General features: G+C 44.9%; 1 protein-coding gene across 1 annotated transcript in view; it reads left to right on the plus strand.

The window, feature by feature from the left end:
* The window catches only part of LOC126143116 (protein Lilipod-like), a gene marked incomplete at its 3' end in the record, with an annotated part of 178,737 nt that overhangs the window by 139,054 nt on the left and 19,757 nt on the right, over positions 1-19,926 (plus strand). Inside the window, exons 4-5 of the mRNA XM_049915300.1 lie at positions 14,508-14,647; positions 18,771-18,874. Coding sequence (XP_049771257.1) covers positions 14,508-14,647; positions 18,771-18,874 — 244 coding nt within the window. The remainder of the gene's footprint in view (positions 1-14,507; positions 14,648-18,770; positions 18,875-19,926) is intronic.

A 19,926-nucleotide genomic window follows, 5' to 3' on the forward strand; every position in this document is an offset into this window, starting at 1 on the left:
CGGCCTCACTGCCCTAACGGATACGTTCGTCGTACGGCCCACATCCTTTTCTGCGGTTATTCCTCGCAGTGTCGCCCGTCGGTAAGCACTGACTACGGAAACGCCGCCGATCTCGGTCGTTAACTGCGTTGTCCGCGGTGAGTGGAAATGCCCGAAATTTGGTATTCTCGACACGCCCTCGACACTGCGGATCTCGGAATACTGAATTCCCTGACGATTTCCGAAATGGAATGCCCCGTGCGCCTAGCTCCAACTGCTACTGCCGTACTCTTCAGAGTGTGTCAATACCAGTCTTGCGGGCATAACCGTGTCGGTAGGCTTTCCACACCGATCGCCCGAGTGCAAATGTCAGCTCCGCCAATGCCTTGTGTACGCGATACTACCGCCGTCCGTATACACTGCTGGCCGTTAAAATGGCTACACCACGAAGATCAGGTGCTACAGACGCGAAATTTAACCGACACGAAGAAGATGCTGTGATATGCAAATGATTAGCTTTTCAGAGCACGGTTGGCGCCGGTGGCGACACCTACAACGTGCTGACATGAGGAAAGTTTCCAACCGATTTCTCGTACACAAGCAGCAGTTGACCGGCGTTGCCTGGTGAAACGTTGCTGTGGTGCCTCGTGTAAGGAGGAGAGATGCGTACCGTCACGTTTCCGACTTTGATAAAGGTCGGATTGTAGCCTATCGCGATTGCGGTTTATCGTATCGCGACATTGCTGGTCGTGTCGGTCGAGATCCGATGACTCTTAGCAGAATATCGAATCGGTGGGTTCAGGAGGATAATACGGAACGCCGTGCTGGATCCCAACGGCCTCGTGTCACTATCAGTCGAGATGACAGGCATCTTATCCGCATGGCTGTAACGGAACGTGCAGCCACGTCTCGATCACTGAGTCAACAGATGGGGACGTTTGCAAGACGACAACCATCAGCACAAACAGTTCGACGTTTGCAGCAGCACGGACTATCAGCTCGGAGACCGTGGCTGCGGTTACCCTTGACATTGCATCACAGACAGGAGCGCCTGCGATGGTGTACTCGACGACGAACCTGGGTGCAGGAATGGCCAAACGTCATTTTTTCGGATGAATCCAGGTTCTGTTTACGGCATCGTGATGGTCGCATCCGTGTTATTCTCCAGATCTCTCACCAATTGAAAACGTCTGGTCAATGGTGGCAGAGCAACTGGCTCGTCACAATACGCCAGTCAGTACTCTTCATGAACTGTGGTATCGTGTTGAAGCTGCGTGGGCAGCTGTACCTGTACACGCCATCCCAGCTGTGTTTGACTCAACGGCCAGGCGTATCTAGGCCGTTATTACGGCCAGAGGTGGTTGTTCTGGATCTATGCACACAAATTGCGTGACCATGTAATCACGTGTCAGTTCTAGTACAATATATGTGTCTAATGAATACCCGTTTATCATCTGCATTTCTTCTTGGTGTAGCAATTTTAATGGCCAGTAGTGTGTGTGCATATCGTTAGCGCACGACTTCAGTCTCGTCAGTATATTACGGAGCAGCATGGACAAACTACGAGCGTCGGTGTGCCGACCAGGGTTTTAGGCAGTTTTCCACATCCCCCACTACGTGAATACCGACCTCGGTCCCACGTCTCCCTCGAGTTAGACGATTCTCAAACTTCTACAAAACGTTCTTATACTGTGCCATGCGATAACACTACACGCAAACAGATGGGGTACACAAATCCAGTCCTCCGTGGGGAATGGTCTGGCCACTCTCCAACACTGTCAGTGGCACACCCGACTATTAACGTGCCAATCCCGTGAAGTTACGGCAAGAAAGGAACGAAAGGATCGAGAGAAGAAAGTTAATTAAAGGCATGTTTGCGCTGAGACTGTAACTTCGTCTAATAGTGAAGTTATGAAGAAAACAGTTGAGTAGAAAAAGGTGGCGCGAATGGCCACAAGTTTGTCTGACTAGCGAGACAGGCTAATCCGGAAAGTAAGGTTGCGAGAATTTTTTCGAGCACGAAAAATGAATTTATTTTAATAAAATCACGCATTGTAGTATAGGTCTTGCATTATTTTTCCACAATACATTTTCTCATCGCTGGAATTTTTGATTCGTGTGTCATAGACTTCTGTCGCCTCCTTTTTCAGCCAGTTCTTCGGTTTTCACCTCGTCGTCGTCGGGATAGTGTTTTCTACGAAGGTGTTCCTTCAATTCAGTGAACAGATGATAGTCACTAGGTCCACGATCGGGGCTGTGAGAGGGGTGTTTTATAACATCCCAACCAAACAGAGTCGACAACTCTCGTTCCATCAGCGTTGTGCGGACGCGCCTTGTCGTGAAGGACTCCCGTTGTCACCATCCGGCGACGTTTTTTTGTACGGCTCTGAAAATTTTCCTCGCTGTTCGCTGAGTTTTGAATTTTTTGCCCGAAGGAGCACGAGTATGGCGGCACTGCATTAATTGTCGTTTGCTCTCTGAGGTACGGCGAAAATCCCAATTTCACATCTTGTCACTTCAGAGTTGAGAAAAGCCTCGTCTTCAGTCTTTGAAACGGTCGAGAGATTCGCGAGCGGCACTACCTCTGCTCGTTTCCTGTGTTTCGGTAAGCGTCGTGGCACCCAGCGCGCGCACACAGCTTCAGATAATTTGGTCGATCAGTTATCATTTCGTGAGCAACACTTCGCGGAATGTCTGGACAAACTGGATCCAGGTCGTCAGTGTCCAACGGCGATCAGAGAGGGGATGGTCTTCAGTTTTCTGCACCACGCCGTCGGTCAAAACAGACGGCCTTCCGCTTTGTAACACCTCGGTTCAGTTTACAGTGATAAAAGCTATAGAAAGAATAATTCAAAATTTTTAGAGGAGACAATAGTGCAGAATCAGAATTCGGTAATTGCAGATCAAAATTATAGTATATCAGCAAGTATTTCAACGTCCAAGTACAGCAAAGTCACGGAAGGTTCGTCATGGAGAAGGCAGTGACGTTGAACTCTTGCGACGAAAAACCTATACAAACGCCTGATCGTCATTATTGCCGCCTTTTTTCCTCGATTGTTTCGTTAAAGGGCGGGGAGCCCGTGTCAGTCAGCGGGACAATAATTAGATTGGACTTTGTCGTGTTAAGATTCACGGTAAACTGTTAGAATATTACGGACATTAAAAGTGATGCAGTGTACGATCTCTGACAATCCGGATTTCTTAGACGTATTATGCCGTCGAGACAATCCTGAGGACAATCCGAGTAGTTAGGGCACCAAATACAAAAGAGAGGTCCATGCAGGAACAGCAGCTACGCTGCTTACCCTGGCAGATGACGCCGGAGTTATACAGTGAGTGAGTGATCTCTGACTGTCGGTAGCAAACGAGTATTAAGGGCTTTAGTGCTAGATTGGAACTTTACGGGCATATAGACGACAGAAACTAAAATTATCTGCTGATACGAGTGAATTCAGAGGTACCGGTATTCAGATATTAACGTGTGGACTTTTGAAAGTGTCGTGTGCCGTTAGTTGCGAATCTGGACGTAGAGCGCGTGCATATCGGCATTTGCGGACTATTAAGATTCCTCCAGGCTAGGAACCTTTTAAATAGACCATCATCCATCACCATCTTAATCCTTAAATATAGAGTGAAAGTGAAATACAAGAGTGCTGTACTTATTTCATTTACCTAGGACTAATCAGTGAAGGTTTTACGGAACCAAAGCTATTCAGCAGTAAGTCAGCACCGTCTAGCGGAAAGTGTAAGATGCTAACCGAAGTGAACGTTTACGTGTTTCACGGACTGCTTAATATGAACTTTTGTGACTCTTTGACGTCCCCACTCCCTCCGAAAGGTGACGCAGGCTGTCTTAATCGTAATAGGGGAGAGTTTTAGCCGGGGAAATTACTAAATAAAAGCGATATTTACAAGACTCGCAGTAATAGCAAAACACGAGGCCCGCACCTCATCGGAGAGTCGTCGCTGCCACGTCGGGAAGTAAATCCGGAAAACCTACCGACGATATGTATCTACGAGCAGACGTCGACGTGGAGTACCTAAAAAGGGAACCACGAGAGAGTATGGGCACGCTTGAGCTTCTCTCTTCATCGTGAATTTTCGTCCTTCCGAAATTGAAATTCCGTACGCCTTTCGTCACATGCTGCCTTCACATTACGACCTCTGCATAAACTGAAACAATTTCGCGATGAATCGGAGCGGCATTCACGCCCTGAGAATTTACAGCGCGCACTTGGCGGGAGCCAGAATGAGAAGGCCCATTTGTCACAGTCGCCACAGCTGCTCCTCGCTGAGAATGCTCGTGCCTTCCTCTGGCTTCCAGCTTCCCCCGCTGACATTGTGTGCTAAAGCTACTGCCACCTAACCTTAGTTTCCGGATAACCCTCGTATAGCGATAAAATTCAACTGACGGAACTAGAAGCATTACGCTATACATTTCTCAAAAGCGTGCTTGGTAGGCCCCAAAACTTATACTTCTGGCATGTGAAGAGTCAATGGTTTTGTGTCCCTTAGTCCCCCATTCGGATCTCCGGGCGGGGACTACTCGAGAGGACGTCGTTATCAGGAGAAAGAAAACTGGCGTTCTACGGATCGGAGCGTGGAATGTCAGATCCCTTAATCGGGCAAGTAGGTTAGAAAATTTAAAAAGGGAAATGGTTAGCTTAAAGTTATAGTAGGAATTAGTGAAGTTCGGTGGCAGGAGGAACAACACTTTTGGTCGGGTGAATACAGGGTTATAAATACAAAACCAAACAGGGGCAATGCAGGAGTAGTTTTTATAATGATTAAAAAATAGCAGTGCGGGTAAGCTACTACAAACAGGATTATTGTGGCCAAGATAGACACGAAGCCTACCCCTATTACAGTAGTAAACGTTTATATGCCAAGTAGCTTTGCAGATGATGAAGCAATTGATGAAATGTATGATGAGATAAAAGAAATTATTCAGGTAGTGAAGGGAGACGAAAATTTAATAGTCATGGGTGACTGGAATTCGAGAGTAGGAAAAGGGAGAGAAGGAAACGTAGTAGGTGAATATGGCTTGGGGCTAAGAAATGAAAGAGGAAGCCGCCTGGTAGAATTTTGCACAGAGCATAACTTAATCATAGCCAACACATGGTTCAAGAATCATGAAAGAAGGTTGTATACATGGAAGAACCCAGAAGATACTAGAAGGTATCAGATAGATGGTAAAACAGAGATTTAGGAACCAGATTTTAAACTGTAAGACATTTCTAGGGCTAGATGGGACCTGGATAAACTGACAATCAGAGGTTGTACAGAGTTTCAGGGAGAGCATAAGGGAACAATTGTAACGAATGGGGGAAAGAAATATAGTAGAAGAAGAATGGGTACCTTTGAGGAAAGAAATAGTGAAGGCAGCAGAGGATCAAGTAGGTAAAAAGACAAGGTCTAGTAGAAATCCTTGGGTAACAGAAGAGATACTGAATTTAATTGATGAAAGGAGAAAATTCAAAAATGCAGTAAGTGAAGCAGGCAAAAATGAAAACAAACGTCTCAAAAATGGAAGTGCAAAATGGCTAAGCAGGAATGGCTAGAGGACAAATGTAAGGATGTAGAGGCTTATCTCACGAGGGGTAAGATAGATACTGCCTACAGAAAAATTAAAGAGACCTTTGGAGAAAGGAGAAACACTTGCATGAATATCAAGAGCTCAGATGGAAACCCAGTTCTAAGCAAAGAAGGGAAAGCAGAAAGGTGGAAGGAGTATGTAGAGGGTCTATACAGGGGCGATGTTCTTGAGGACAATATTATGGAAATGGAAGAGGAGGAAGATGGAGATGAAATGGGAGATATGATACTGCGTGAAGAGTTTGACAGAGCACTGAAAGACCGAAGTCGAAACAACGCCCCGGGAGTAGACAACATTCCATTAGAACTACTGACGGCCTTGGGAGAGCCAGTCCTGATAAAACTCTACCATCTGGTGAGCAAGATGTATGAGACAGGCGAAATACCCTCAGACTTCAAGAAGAATATAATAATTCCAATCCCAAAGAAAGCAGGTGTTGGCAGATGTGAAAATTACCGAACTATTGTTTTAATAAGTTACGGTTGCAAAATACTAACGCGAATTCTGTACAGATGAATGGAAAAACTGGTAGAAGCCGACCTCGGGGAAGATCAGTTTGGATTCCGTAGAAATGTTGGAACACGTGAGGCAATACTGACCCTACGACTTATCTTAGAAGAAAGATTAAGGGAGGGCAAACCTACGTTTCTAGCATTTGTAGACTTAGAGAAAGCTTTTGACAATGTTGACTGGAATACTCTCTTTCAAATTCTGAAGGTGGCAGGGGTAAAATACAGGGAGCGAAAGGGTATTTACAATTTGTACAGAAACCAGATGGCATTTATAAGAGTCGAGAGACATGAAAGGGAAGCAGTGGTTGGGAAGGGAGTGAGACAGGGTTGTAGCCTCTCCCCAATGTTATTCAATCTGTATATTGAGCAAGCGGTAAAGGAAACAAAAGAAAAATTCGGAGTAGGTATTAAAATCCATGGAGAAGAAATAAAAACTTTGAGGTTCGCCGATGACATTGTAATTCTGTCAGAGACAGCAAAGGACTAGGAAGAGCAGCTGAACGGAATGGACAGTGTCATGAACGGAGGGTATAAGATGAACACCAACAAAAGCAAAACGGGATAATGGAACGTAGCCGAATTAAGTCGGGTGATGCTGAGGGAATTAGATTAGGAAATGAGACACTTAAAGTAGTAAGGGAGTTTTGCTATTTGGGGAGCAAAATAACTGATGATGGTTGAAGTAGAGAGGATATAAAATGTAGACTGGCAATGGCAAGGAAAGCGTTTCTGAAGAAGAGAAATTTGTTGAGATCGAGTATTGATTTAAGTGTTAGGAAGTCTTTTCTGAAAGTATTTGTATGGAGTGTAGCCATGCATGGAAGTGAAACGTGGGCGATAAATAGTTTAGACAAAAAGAGAATAGAAGCTTTCGAAATGTGGTGCTACAGGAGAATGCTGAAGATTAGATGGGTAGATCACATAACTAATGAGGAGGTATTGAATAGAATTGGGGAGAAGAGCAGTTTGTGGTTGGTTGGTTGGTTGGTTGGTTTTGGGGAAGGAGACCAGACAACGTGGTCATCGGTCTCATCGAATTAGGGAAGGATTGGGAAGGAAGTCGGCCGTGCCCTTTCAGAGGAACCATCCCGGCATTTGCCTGGAGTGATTTAGGGAAATCACGGAAAACCTAAATCAGGATGGCCGGACGCGGGATTGAACCGTCGTCCTCCCGAATGCGAGTCCAGTGTCTAACCAGCAGTTTGTGGCACAACTTGATAGAAGAAGGGATCGGTTGGTAGGACATGTTCTGAGGCATCAAGGGATCACCAATTTAGTACTGGAGGGCAGCGTGGAGGGTAAAAATCGTAAAGGAAGACCAAGAGATGAATACACTAAGCAGATTCAGAACGATGTAGGCTGCAGTAGGTACTGGGAGATGATGAAGCTTGCACAGGATAGAGTAGCATGGAGAGCTGCATCAAACCATTCTCAGGACTGAAGACCACAACAACAACAACCACTGATATACAGCAGGAGTTTGGAACATATACAGGGTGTTACAAAAAGGTACGGCCAGACTTTCAGGAAACATTCCTCACACACAAAGAAAGAAAATATGTTATGTGGACAAGTGTCCGGAAACGCTTAATTTCCATGTTAGAGCTCATTTTAGTTTCGTCAGTATGCTCTTCCACTTACGCTCAATGGAGCACGTTATCATGATTTCATACGGGATACTCTACCTGTGCTGCTACAACATGTGCCTTTACAAGTACGACACAACATGTGGTTCATGCACGATGGAGCTCCTGTACATTTCAGTCGAAGTGTTGGTACGCTTCTCAACAGCAGATTCGGTGACCGATGGATTGGTAGAGGCGAACCAATTCCGTGGCCTCCACGCTCTCCTGACCTCAACCCTCTTGACTTTCATTTATGGAGGCATTTGAAAGCTCTTGTCTACGCAACCCCAGTACCAAATGTAGAGACTCTTCGTGCTCGTATTGTGGACGGCTGTGATACAGTACTCCATTCTGCAGGGCTGCATCAGCGCATCAGGGATCCCATGCGACGGAGGGTGGATGCATGTATCGTCGCTAACGGAGAACATTTTGAACATTTCCTGTTATAAAGTGTTTGAAGTCACGCTGGTACGTTGTGTCGCTGTGTGTTTCCATTCCATGATTTATGTGATTTGAAGAAAAGTAATAAAATGAGCTCTAACATGGAAAGTAAGCGTTTCCGGACACATGTCCACATAACATATTTTCTTTCTTTGTGTGTGAGGAATGTTTGCTGAAAGTTTGGCCGTACCTTTTTGTAACACCCTGTATTGTGTTCGATCGTTACGAATTATCTCGAACAGAACTGTCTATTTACACGCAACCAATACGGATTTAGCAAAGATTATTCTCGTAAAACACAACTAGCTATGTACTAACACTAAGTGGTGAGTGTTATTGACAAGGATTTAAAATTGATTCCGTATTTCTAGATTTCCAAAAGGCTTTTGGCACTGTACCTCACAAGCGGCTCGTAGTCAAATTGCGTGCTTATGGAATATCGTCCCAGTTATGTGACTGGATTCGTGATTTCCTGTCAGAGAGGTCACAGTTCGTAGTAATTGACGGAAAGTCATCGAGTAAAACAGAAGTGATTTCTGGCGTTCCCCAAGATACTGTTATAGGCCCTCTGCTATTCCTTACCTATATACACGATTTAGAAGACAATCTGAGCAGCCGTCTCAGGTTGTTTGCAGATGACGCTGTCGTCTATCGACTAGTAAAGTCATCAAAAGATCAAAAAAAATTGCAAGACAATTTAGGAAAGTGACATTTGTGGTGCGAAAATTGGCAGTTGACCCTAAATAACGAAGTCTGTGAGGTCATCCACGTAAGTGCTAAAAGGATGCCGTTAAACTTCGGTTACACGATGCATCAGTCAAATCTAAAGGCCGTACATTCAACTAAATACCTAGGAATTACTATTACGACCAACTTAAATTGGATGGAACCCACAGATATGTTGTGTGGAAGGGTAACTAAAGACTCTTTTCCCGCAAGACTCAGGGAATGTAACAGATCTAGTAAGGAGACTGCCTACACTACGCTGGCCCGTCCTCTTTTAGAATACTGTTGCGCAGTGTGGGATGCTTACTGGATAGCATTGACGGAATACATCGAGGATGTTCGAAGAAGCGCAGCACATTTAGTACTATCGCTGAATGGGGGAGTGTGTGTCACTCAGATGATACACCATTTAGCATGGACGTTGTAGCGTTGCTCTTGGGGGACGAAAATAAAAAGAATTGTTACTTTTTTTTAAATGTCGAAAAAGTGAAGATCGTTCTGACGGAACATTATCATTTCTGTGCATTTTTATAGTCGCGATGTAGTCATACCCGGATCAACACCAAGGGACCAGAAGGTTTATAGACTTTAAAAGAATGCAACTCTACACAATTAAAAAAAATTGGCTCAGAAATAATAGGAAAACGATAATGTTCCTTCTGCCTGATGCTGCGTTCGGCTCATCAGCGTGATCGTAATTTCTGGTGATGAAGTAACACAAAATAATTATCCTTCAGGTAAATAAGGAGATGGAAATCATCAAGGTTAATTTACTAAAATAAGCACACTTATCGTTAACACTTTTTTTAATGCTACGTACCTTTTCATATTAAATTACAATAGATGACCTTTGTGGTTAAATACTTTATACATAACAGTCTAAATGTCCTCTTGATGCTGTCTGTTCGTAATCAGTTACAAGAAACTACATGTTTTCTGATTGGAAAAAAATAGCAATTAGCATATTCACTCAATATTTTCACATAAAATATAAAATACAGTTGCGGAACGCAGCAAGTCCGCGTCCGCCTTTCATAGAAGACAAGCAGTAACAGGTGAGGCGCGAAAAGCCTCATTTGTCTTGAAACAACAGAATTCTTTTTTATACCATTAATCGATACATGTACATAGAGATTTACAGGCACCGCGCAAGAACGGCAAAGATAAAGAATAATAGACCCTGTCGCTGCTATGCGATGGTTCATTTGTTTTACTTTACAATTGTTCGTTTACTAATGAGTGTATATTAATGTTTCTGAGGCGAAAATTACTAATATTGCACTGCCTCCCATGAGGAAGGAAGGAATACCGAAGGTATTACTTTCAACCCCATACCCATTGGAATATCTGTAATTTTCGGGTGTAACATACAGGTTATTAAAAGTTTCATTTCACATTCATTCCATAATAAAAGACATACGTTTCAATTTGTAATTACTGACGGTGGATTATTGTGAATTTGTTCTGTGTTTCTATCAGTGTTTGTATGGATTCAGTCTTCTTGATGCGGGCGGTGGTTGCGCAGTTGGTCGATTATGTCTTTTGCTTCGACATCGAAGGGGACTTTTTTGATAACTGCACTTTGCGAGACCTTAGCATGGGCTGCCTTGGTTCGCTGATTTTCTGGGGGCGCACTGTTACATCTACATCTACATACATACTCCGCAATCCACCATACGGTGCGTGGCGGAGGGTACCTCGTGCCACAACTAGAATCTTCTCTCCCTGTTCCACTCCCAAACAGAACGAGGGAAAAATGACTGCCTATATGCCTCTGTACGAGCCCTAATCTCTCTTATCTTATCTTATCTTTGTAGTCTTTCCGCGGAATATAAGTTGGCGGCAGTAAAATTGTACGGCAGTCAGCCTCAGATCATGGTTCTCTCCTCAGATCCTGGTTTCCTCAGTAGCGATTCACGAAAAGAACGCCTCCTTTCCTCTAGAGACTCCCACCCGAGTTCCTGAAGCATTTCCGTAACACTCGAGTGATAATCAAACCTGCCAGTAACAAATCTAGCAGCCCGCCTCTGAATTGCTTCTATGTCCTCCCTCAATCCGATAGGGATCCCAAAAGCTCGAGCAGTACTCAAGAATAGGTCGTATTAGTGTTTTATAAGCGGTCTCCTTTACAGATGAACCACATCTTCCCAAAATTCTACCAATGAACCGAAGACGACTATCCGCCTTCCCCACAGCTGCCATTACATGCTTGTCCCACTTCATATCGCTCTGCAATGTTACGCCCAAATATTTAATCGACGTGACTGTGTCAAGCGCTACACTACTAATGGAGTATTCAAACATTACGGGGTTCTTTTTCCTATTCATCTGCATTAATTTACATTTATCTATATTTAGAGTTAGCTGCCATTCTTTACACCAATCACAAATCCTGTCCAAGTCATTTTGTATCCTCCTACAGTCACTCAACGACGACACCTTCCCGTACACCACGGCATCATTAGCAAAAAAGCCGCACATTGCTATCCACCCTATCCAAAATATCATTTGTTGTTGTTGTTGTGGTCTTCAGTCCCGAGACTGGTTTGATACAGCTCTGCATGCTACTCTATCCTGTGTAAGCTTCATCATCTCCCAGTACCTACTGCAACCTACATCCTTCTGTATCTGCTTAGTGTATTCATCTCTTGGTCTCCCTCTACGATTTTTACCCTCCACGCTGCCCTCCAATACTAAATTGGTGATCCCTTGATGCCTCAGAACATGTCCTACCAACAGATCCCTTCTTCTAGTCAAGTTATGCCACAAACTCCTCTTCTCCCCAATTCTGTTCAATACCTCCTCATTAGTTATGTGATCTATCCATCTAATCTTCAGCATTCTTCTGTAGCACCACATTTCAAAAGCTTCTATTCTATTCTTGTCCAAACTGTTTATCGTCCTCGTTTCACTTCCATACATTTCGAAAACTTCTATTCTATTCTTGTCCAAACTGTTTATCGTCCACGTTTCACTTCCATACATGGCTACACTCCATATAAATACTTTCAGAAACGACTTCCTGACACTTAAATCTATACTCGATATTAACAAATTTCTCTTCGTCAGAAACGCTTTCCTTGCCATTGCCAGTCTACATTTTATATCATCTCTACTTCGACCATCATCAGCTATTTTGCTCCCCAAATAGCAAAACTCCTTTACTAATTTAAGTGTCTCATTTCCTAATCTAATTCACTCAGCATCACCAGACTTAATTCGACTACATTCCATAATCCTCGTTTTGCTTAAATCCTCCTTTCAAGACACTGCCCATTCCGTTCAACTGCTCTTCCAAGTCCTTTGATGTCTCTGACAGAATTACAATGTCATCGGCAAACCTCAAAGTTTTTATTTCTTCTCCCTGGATTTTAGTACCTACTCCGAATTTTTCTTTTGTTTCCTTCACTGTTTGCTCAATATAAAGATTGAATAACATCGGGGAGAGGCTACAACCCTGTCTCACTCCCTTCCCAACCACTGCTTCCCTTTCGTCCCCCTCGACTCTTGTAGCTCCCATCAGGTTTCTGTACAAATTGTAAATAGCCTTTCGCTCCCTATATTTTGTGTATCTGCTTCAATTCTTGTATGGGAGTTGGGAACTTTATAGCTCAACAGATTAAAAGATAATCAGCAGGTTTAAACTAAAGTTCTTTGTTCACTGCCTCGTAATACATCGCACCAGCGAAAATGCAGCCCCACTGTGAATGCTGTTCTCGAACGCGGGATGAGTTGTTTGTCTTTGGCAGCCACCTGGAGATCCCCCTGACTACGTCAAGCAGTTGACAGTTGCTGCGAATCGGTGTGCTGGAAGAGGTCCCGAGAGTCGTGTACCAGAGGTACCCCGAGTACTGTGCTCTCCTGCGGATCCTGCCCCCTTTGCAGGGAGTGCAGGACCTGTCATTACTCGTCCACTGAACTGCGAGTCGTGTGTCAGCAGTAGACGGAGGCGTGCTATACAGAGAGGACGGGGACCAGGGAGGAGTCAGGGTGTCGACCCACTACACATGTTTTGGGGAAAGCTGTTCTGTATGTTGTCAGGAGGTCGCAAATGTAAAAGAGTAGTGGTCTATTAATAGTCAGCAGTTTAAACGTATGGCAAATGATGGCAACCCTTAGGAAAATGGCAGCGAGGGATGGGAAAAGACAGCAGGTGCACTCGGTGCGAATGCCTGGGAGGCGTCATTGGTCATGTTGAAGAGGCTATTCCAGCAACCATTAAAAGAATGGGGTGCAGCCAGCTGCAGATTGTGGCACACCTTGGAGCAAACGATGCCACCGTCTGGGCTCCGATGTCATTCTCGGGTCATTCTAGCGACTGACAGAGAAGGTTGAGAAGACGAGCCTCGCCGTGGTGTTTCGATGAAGCTCGCAGTTTGCAGAATTGTACCCAGAGCTGATTGTGGCCCTTCGGTTACGAGTCGAGTGGAAGGCCCGAACCGGAGACTTCGAAGGTTCCGTGACGAGGTAGGCCGCGACTTCCTGGACTTGCCCCGTAGGGTTGAGAATTGTAGGTTACCCATTAACAGGTCAGGCGTGCACTACACGTCAGAGGCTCCTGCTCAGGTAGCTGACTGTGTGTGGGGTGCACACGAGGGTTTTTTAGATTAGGCGACTCTCCGTCCAGTCCAGTAGGTACTGGGAGATGAAGAAGCTTGCACAGGATAGAGTAGCATGGAGAGCTGCATCAAACCATTCTCAGGACTGAAGACCACAACAACAACAACCACTGATATACAGCAGGAGTTTGGAACATATACAGGTTGTTACAAAAAGGTACGGCCAAACTTTCAGGAAACAAAGAAAGAAAATATGTTACGTGGACAAGTGTCCGGAAACGCTTAATTTCCATGTTAGAGCTCATTTTAGTTTCGTCAGTATGTTCTTCCACCTATGCTCAATGGAGCACGTTATCATGATTTCGTACGGGATACTCTACCTGTGCTGCTACAACATGTGCCTTTACAAGTACGACACAACATGTGGTTCGTGCACGATGGAGCTCCTGCACATTTCAGTCGAAGTGTTGGTACGCTTCTCAACAACAGATTCGGTGACCGACGGATTGGTAGAGGCGGACCAATTCCGTGGCCTCCACGCTCTCCTGACCTCAACCCTCTCGACTTTCATTTATGGGGGCATTTGAAAGCTCTCGTCTACGCAACTCCGCTACCAAAATGTAGTGACTCTTCGTGCTCGTATTGTGGGCGGCTGTGATACAATACGCCATTCTCCAGGGCTGCATCAGCGCATCAGGGATTCCCTGTGACGGAGGGCGGATGCACGTATTCTCACCAATGGAGGACATTTTGAACATTTCCTGTAACAAAGTGTTTGAAGTCACGCTGGTACGTTCTGTTGCTGTGTGTGTGTCCATTCCACGATTAATGTGATTTGAAGAGAAGTAATAAAATGAGCTGTAACACGGAAAGTAAGCGTTTCCGCACACGTGTCCACATAACATATTTTCTTTCTTTGTGTGCGAGGAATGTTTCCTGAAAGTTTGGCCGTACCTTTTTGTAACACCCTGTATACAAGATGTAAGGTTGGTACATTAGAAAAAATACACAAACACATTCCCCACATTGCTGTATGACTAGCATTAGAGGTACTTTACTCTTGTTGCAGCCTGTGGCTGTGCACGTTCTCGCTGGCAGTCTCGCTGGGTGCGGCGCTGCTTCTGCCTATCTCCATCCTGAGCAACGAGATCCTCGCGCTGTACCCCAGCAGCTACTACGTACAGTGGCTCAACCACTCACTCGTCCAAGGTGAGTGCCTACCACCTCGCATTGTGTTTCACTTGTCTGCAACTAACAGAGCTAACATCCTTCGTCGCGCCAGTCTGCTTGCTACACCCTGCTAGTTCCCAAACATTTTTGCTTCCCACTGCCCTTAATACATCTAAGTTTTTCGTGCCACCCCACGGTGACCACTGATCTGTCCGATGCTGTCGAAGTGAGCCGTTGGTGCAGTTAGGTTACTTAACAGTGTAAAAATGAATGAAACACAGATTGTAAATTCGTGCACATTTTACTGAACAGCTATATCACTGACATAACTAAGTGGCACGGGTGAGTGTGTTGTAGACTATACAGCTCCTAAAATCTATTCGAGATACCTAATTACATTTGAGTTCAGAATCTATGAAGACGGTTTTCGTACTTTATTTCTCTGTAAAATAAACTGTGCCCACGGTGTGTGAGGGCTCGCAAGTTGGACCGGTACGTGTTGACAACGCTCACACCGGCTTACGATTCATTCCGGAAAATCTTACCAGATGCTGGCAGTTAGGATGGAGTTACCACTACAAAGTTAGTCCATTTGTGAGCTGCCCTGTGGCATTCATAATTCTTTTTTTTTTTTTTTTCAGCAAAACGACTATCTTGCGTTGATAGCTGTCAGGAATTAACCTGTGTTCGCGGGAAAAGCTGCACGAGTATTCAAATGGAGATAAGGCCTGGGCCTATCATTCGACTCCTGAGACAAAATGTCAGAGCTCGGTGTGAAAGGAACATTGCAAAAGTGTTCCAAAAAAAGACAGAGGTCACGTATTCGGCAGGGGAAGTTACGGGTACCATCTTTTCGGAATGTCGGGAGGTGTTAATCTGTGAACTGCCGAGTCCCGGACTTTTTTCTCGCAAAGTTCTCTTCCTTCTCGACACTGCTCGTTCCCGTGCAGCCTGAATGACTGCGTCAGAGCTCAGAGGATTCAGTGGGAAGTGTTCCTCCATCTTCCATATTCGCTAGATCTCGCTTAGAGTTATTTTCACATTGCCGCAATGCAGAAGTCGACTAGGAGGTAAGCATTTGAATGTCAATGAGGAAGTCACGTTGACAGTGAACAGTCGGTTACGAGCTCAGGAACCGCCCCGATATAACAACTTTCTCGCATTACCAGTAATGCTTGGAATAACATGGTGACTCTATAGAAAGTGTTGTACAATGTCAATAAAATTATGTTAGTATGATAAATTGTATGTAATGTTTCTTTACGAAATATGGAAACTTTGTATTGGAGGTCCCTTGTATATTTCGAAATGCATGGCCATCCAGTTCCAGTAGCAGATTGACCATATAACATCTTGTAGGGGTGACAAAAATTTCATTTTCATAAAATTATTAATTCAATTTAAAATACTGTCATAATCTTTTATCGACAGCTATCCAGCTGATCCGTAAAAATAACTCTTGTGGCACACTCTCTACTGTCACCAGTAAACCTGTTAACCAGATGCCTTCTAGCACTCCTCTGATTACCCACTATCACCCTGGCCTCGAAAAGCTCAACCACGTCCTTCACTTGTGCTTAGACTACCTCTTGCCATTCTGTGAGATGAAGAATATCCTACCGACATCACCATAGAAGTGTGTTCTGCCGCCCACCCCATCTGCAGAATACCCTTGTCGCTCACTACTCCAGTCCTGCGCCCAATGGGTCATTCCCACGCAGTCGACCCAGGTGCGAGACCCGCCAACTCCTATCCCAGTTCAATCACAGGCGTGGCCTACACTGTGAAAGGCAGGGCCTCATGAGAAAGCAACCATATTATATATCAGCTGTACTGCAATTACTATGCGGTATTCTGTGCTCACATGACTAGTAACAGTGTCAACTCACACGAATGGCCACTCTCAAACGGGGGGAAGACTGCAAACTTGGTAATTCAGTTGCCAAACATCCTGCGCCCAACAACACAAATGGCTTCAACAGCTACTTAGCTGTGCCAGCATTTTTGATACTCTCTTCCAGCAGAAGTTTCTGTGAACTACACAGCTGGCAATTGTCCCCCTCCAGTATACCCTCTGCTCTTGCAATTTCTAAACCTACATTAGTGTGTTTCCCACTACCTCACCTTACCTTCTCCCTTCCCTCTCCTGTCCACACAATTTCTTTCCCATTCAGTTCATGGGCTGCCTTCTCCCATCACTCTTCCTCCACCCCCACTACATGTGGGAGCGCTCTCTCTCTCTCTCTCTCTCTCTCTCTCTCTCTCTCTCTCTCTCTCTCTCTCTCTCTCTCTCTCTCTCTCTCCCCCCCCCCTCTGGCCTTGGCCCGCCCCTCACCTCCCCCCTTGGGCTCCCCTCTATGTGATCAAAAGTATCCAGACACCTGGCTGAAAATGACTTAAAAGTTCTTGGCACCCTCCATCAGTAATGCTTGTATCCCACTCTCGCAGGCATACATTCAATCAGGTGTGGGAAGGTTTCTTGGGGAATGGCAGCCCATTCTGCACAGAGTGCTGCACTGAGGAGAGGTGTCGATGCTGGTCGGTGAGGCCTTGCACGAAGTTGGCATTCCTAAATGTCTCAGAGGTGTACTGTAGGATTCAGGTCATAAGTCTGTACAGGCCAGTCCATTACAGGAATGTTATTGTCATGTAACCACTACACCAAAGGCCGTGTGCTATGAACAAGTGTTTGATCATGTTAAAAGATGCAGTTGACTTGCTCTTCGACAATGGGAAGCAAGAAGGTGCTTAAAACATCAATGTAAGCCTGTGCTGTGACAGGGCCACAAAAAAAAACAAGGGTGCAAGCCCCGCCAATGAAAAACACGACCACACTGTAACACACCGCCTCCAAATTTTACTCTTGGCCCTACATACACTGGCAGATGATGGTTCAAAACGGTTCAAATGGCTCTGAGCACTATGCGACTTAACTTCTGAGGGGTCATCAGTCGCCTAGAACTTACAACTAATTAAAGGACATCACACACATCCATGCCCGAGGCAGGATTCGAACCTGCGACCGTAGCGGTCGCTCGGTTCCAGACTGTAGCGCCTAGAACCGCACGGCCACTCCGGCTGGCGGTAGATGATGTTCACGCGGCATTCGCCATACTCACACCCTGTTATCGTATCACCACATTGTTTACCGTGATTCATCACACCTCACAATCGTACAATGTTTATACCTCCTTACACAAAGTGAGGTGTCGTTTGGCATTTATTGGCATGATGTGTGGCTCATGAGCAGCTGCTCAACCATAAAATCCAAGTTTTCTCACCTCCCACCAAACTATCGTAGTACTTGCAGTGGATCCCAATGCAGTTTGGAATTCCTGAGTGATGGTCTGGATAGATGTCTGCCTATTACACATTACGACCCTCTTCAACTGTTGGCGGTCTCTGTCCATCAACAGATTAGGTCGGCCTGTACACTTTTGTGCTGTACATGTCCCTTCACTTTCCACTTGACTATCACACCGGAAACAGTGGACCTAGAGCTGTTTAGGAATGTGGAAATCTCGCGTACAGATGTATGACACAAGTGACATCCAATCGCTTGACCACGTTCGAATTCCATGAGTTCTGCTCTCTCACGATGTCTAATGACTACTGAGGTCGCTGATATGGAGTACCTGCCAGTAGGTGAGAGCACAATGCACCCAATATGAAAAACGTGTGTTTTTGGGGGTGTCTGGATACTTTTGATCACATAGTGTATATAGTCTCTGTTAACCTTGTTCCAGCACAGACATGGTTTTATGTTGAGCTACTTTGCTAGTAATTGTTCATGTGTCATTAAGAGAGCAGTGAGTTGTCATTTACCAATTGAGAAATCTGCTTGTTGCATAATATTATCTTCAAATTTAATACGTATGTTTCAAATAAACAAGTGAATAATTTGTGGTGCTGATGACACTCAGAAGTTTCTCTTTTGCATATAATACTAAAAATCATGAAAATGTATGTAGCAGTGCAAGCATTATTACTCAAACTGCCCTCAGTATGGATTAACTGTTCCTCTTGACTTACTCTGTGCCATCTAAGCTCTTCAATACTGTATTACTTGTTTTGGTAATAACTAATGCACATCTTAATTAAAAACAGTTCTCATTTCAAACTGTTAGACTTCTGTAATGTTTTTCTAAATTTCTTTGAACAGGGATGTGGTGTAACATCTTCCTGTTTTCCAACCTCTCACTGTTTGCGTTCCTGCCGTTTGCCTATCTCTTCACCGAGTCTGAAGGATTTCCTGGCTGCCGTAAGGTTAGTATTACTACAATGTGGTGTGGTGTGTGTGTGTTATCTTTGTGTGGTAAATGTAGCTAAGACATATTCAAACAGCTGTGAAGCAAAGCACTTCATAGCTTATATATCCAGAGTGGGTTAGAAATCTCTCTCTCTCTCTCTCTCTCTCTCTCTCTCTCTCTCTCTCTCTCTCTCTCTCGCACGCACGCGCACGCACACACGCACACGCAGACAGACAACCACCGATCAAATTTATAAAGTGACTAAGTTTATTGCAAAAAGAGTATACAAATGTAATTGTGGAAGGACATAATAGAACACAATTTATTTGTTGTTGTACTTTGGAGATTATGTATGTTAGAAACTGAAAATTATAAACTAATATCAGTATTGTGAAAATTAATTAAGAGGTTTATTGTTGCAACCGTGCATACGGAGTACACGAAATGATTACATTTACAGATCAATAGCACAAGCAGTTCAGAGGTACCAGGTATCGTCCCGAGCTCAAACACCCATATTAGTACACGGCGTAGCCTCGGTGGGCGGCAGTGCAGTCATTGGCTCCGACATCCGGTCTATCGTACAGATGGCAAGTACTGTTCCGGGAAACATTATATTGTGCCCGTTCGTATTTCCGTAAGAGTTGTCAGTCGTCGAGTCGCACGAGTCACTTCTCATCCGATCGTATCCCGCGTGTGCTCGAATGGAGGCAAAACCGGACATCGTGCCGGCTGGGGAAGGTGCTGCGTGTCGTGCAGAGCACATTGAGTTTTGTGGGCGGTATGTGGGTGAGCGTTGTGCTGTTGCAACAGAACATCACCTTCCTGTCGGAAGAACAGAAAGACGACGGGTCTGGCGAGATTCTGCACGTAACTAGTGCCGGTTAGCGTCCCCTCTAGAAATGCTAGAGGTGAATGAGAGTCGAAACTCGTCTCACCCCAGACCGTAATGTCTGTGACGGGGCCCGTGTGTTCGAAACAGACCCACTCTACGAGAAAGTGGTTAGCGGGCCCGTGTCGTACGTGCAGACGACCGTGTCTCACGTGCAGACAGGACGTATTTTGTTG

The sequence above is a fragment of the Schistocerca cancellata genome, unplaced genomic scaffold, assembly GCF_023864275.1.
Source record: "Schistocerca cancellata isolate TAMUIC-IGC-003103 unplaced genomic scaffold, iqSchCanc2.1 HiC_scaffold_780, whole genome shotgun sequence".
Classification (NCBI taxonomy): domain Eukaryota; kingdom Metazoa; phylum Arthropoda; class Insecta; order Orthoptera; family Acrididae; genus Schistocerca; species Schistocerca cancellata.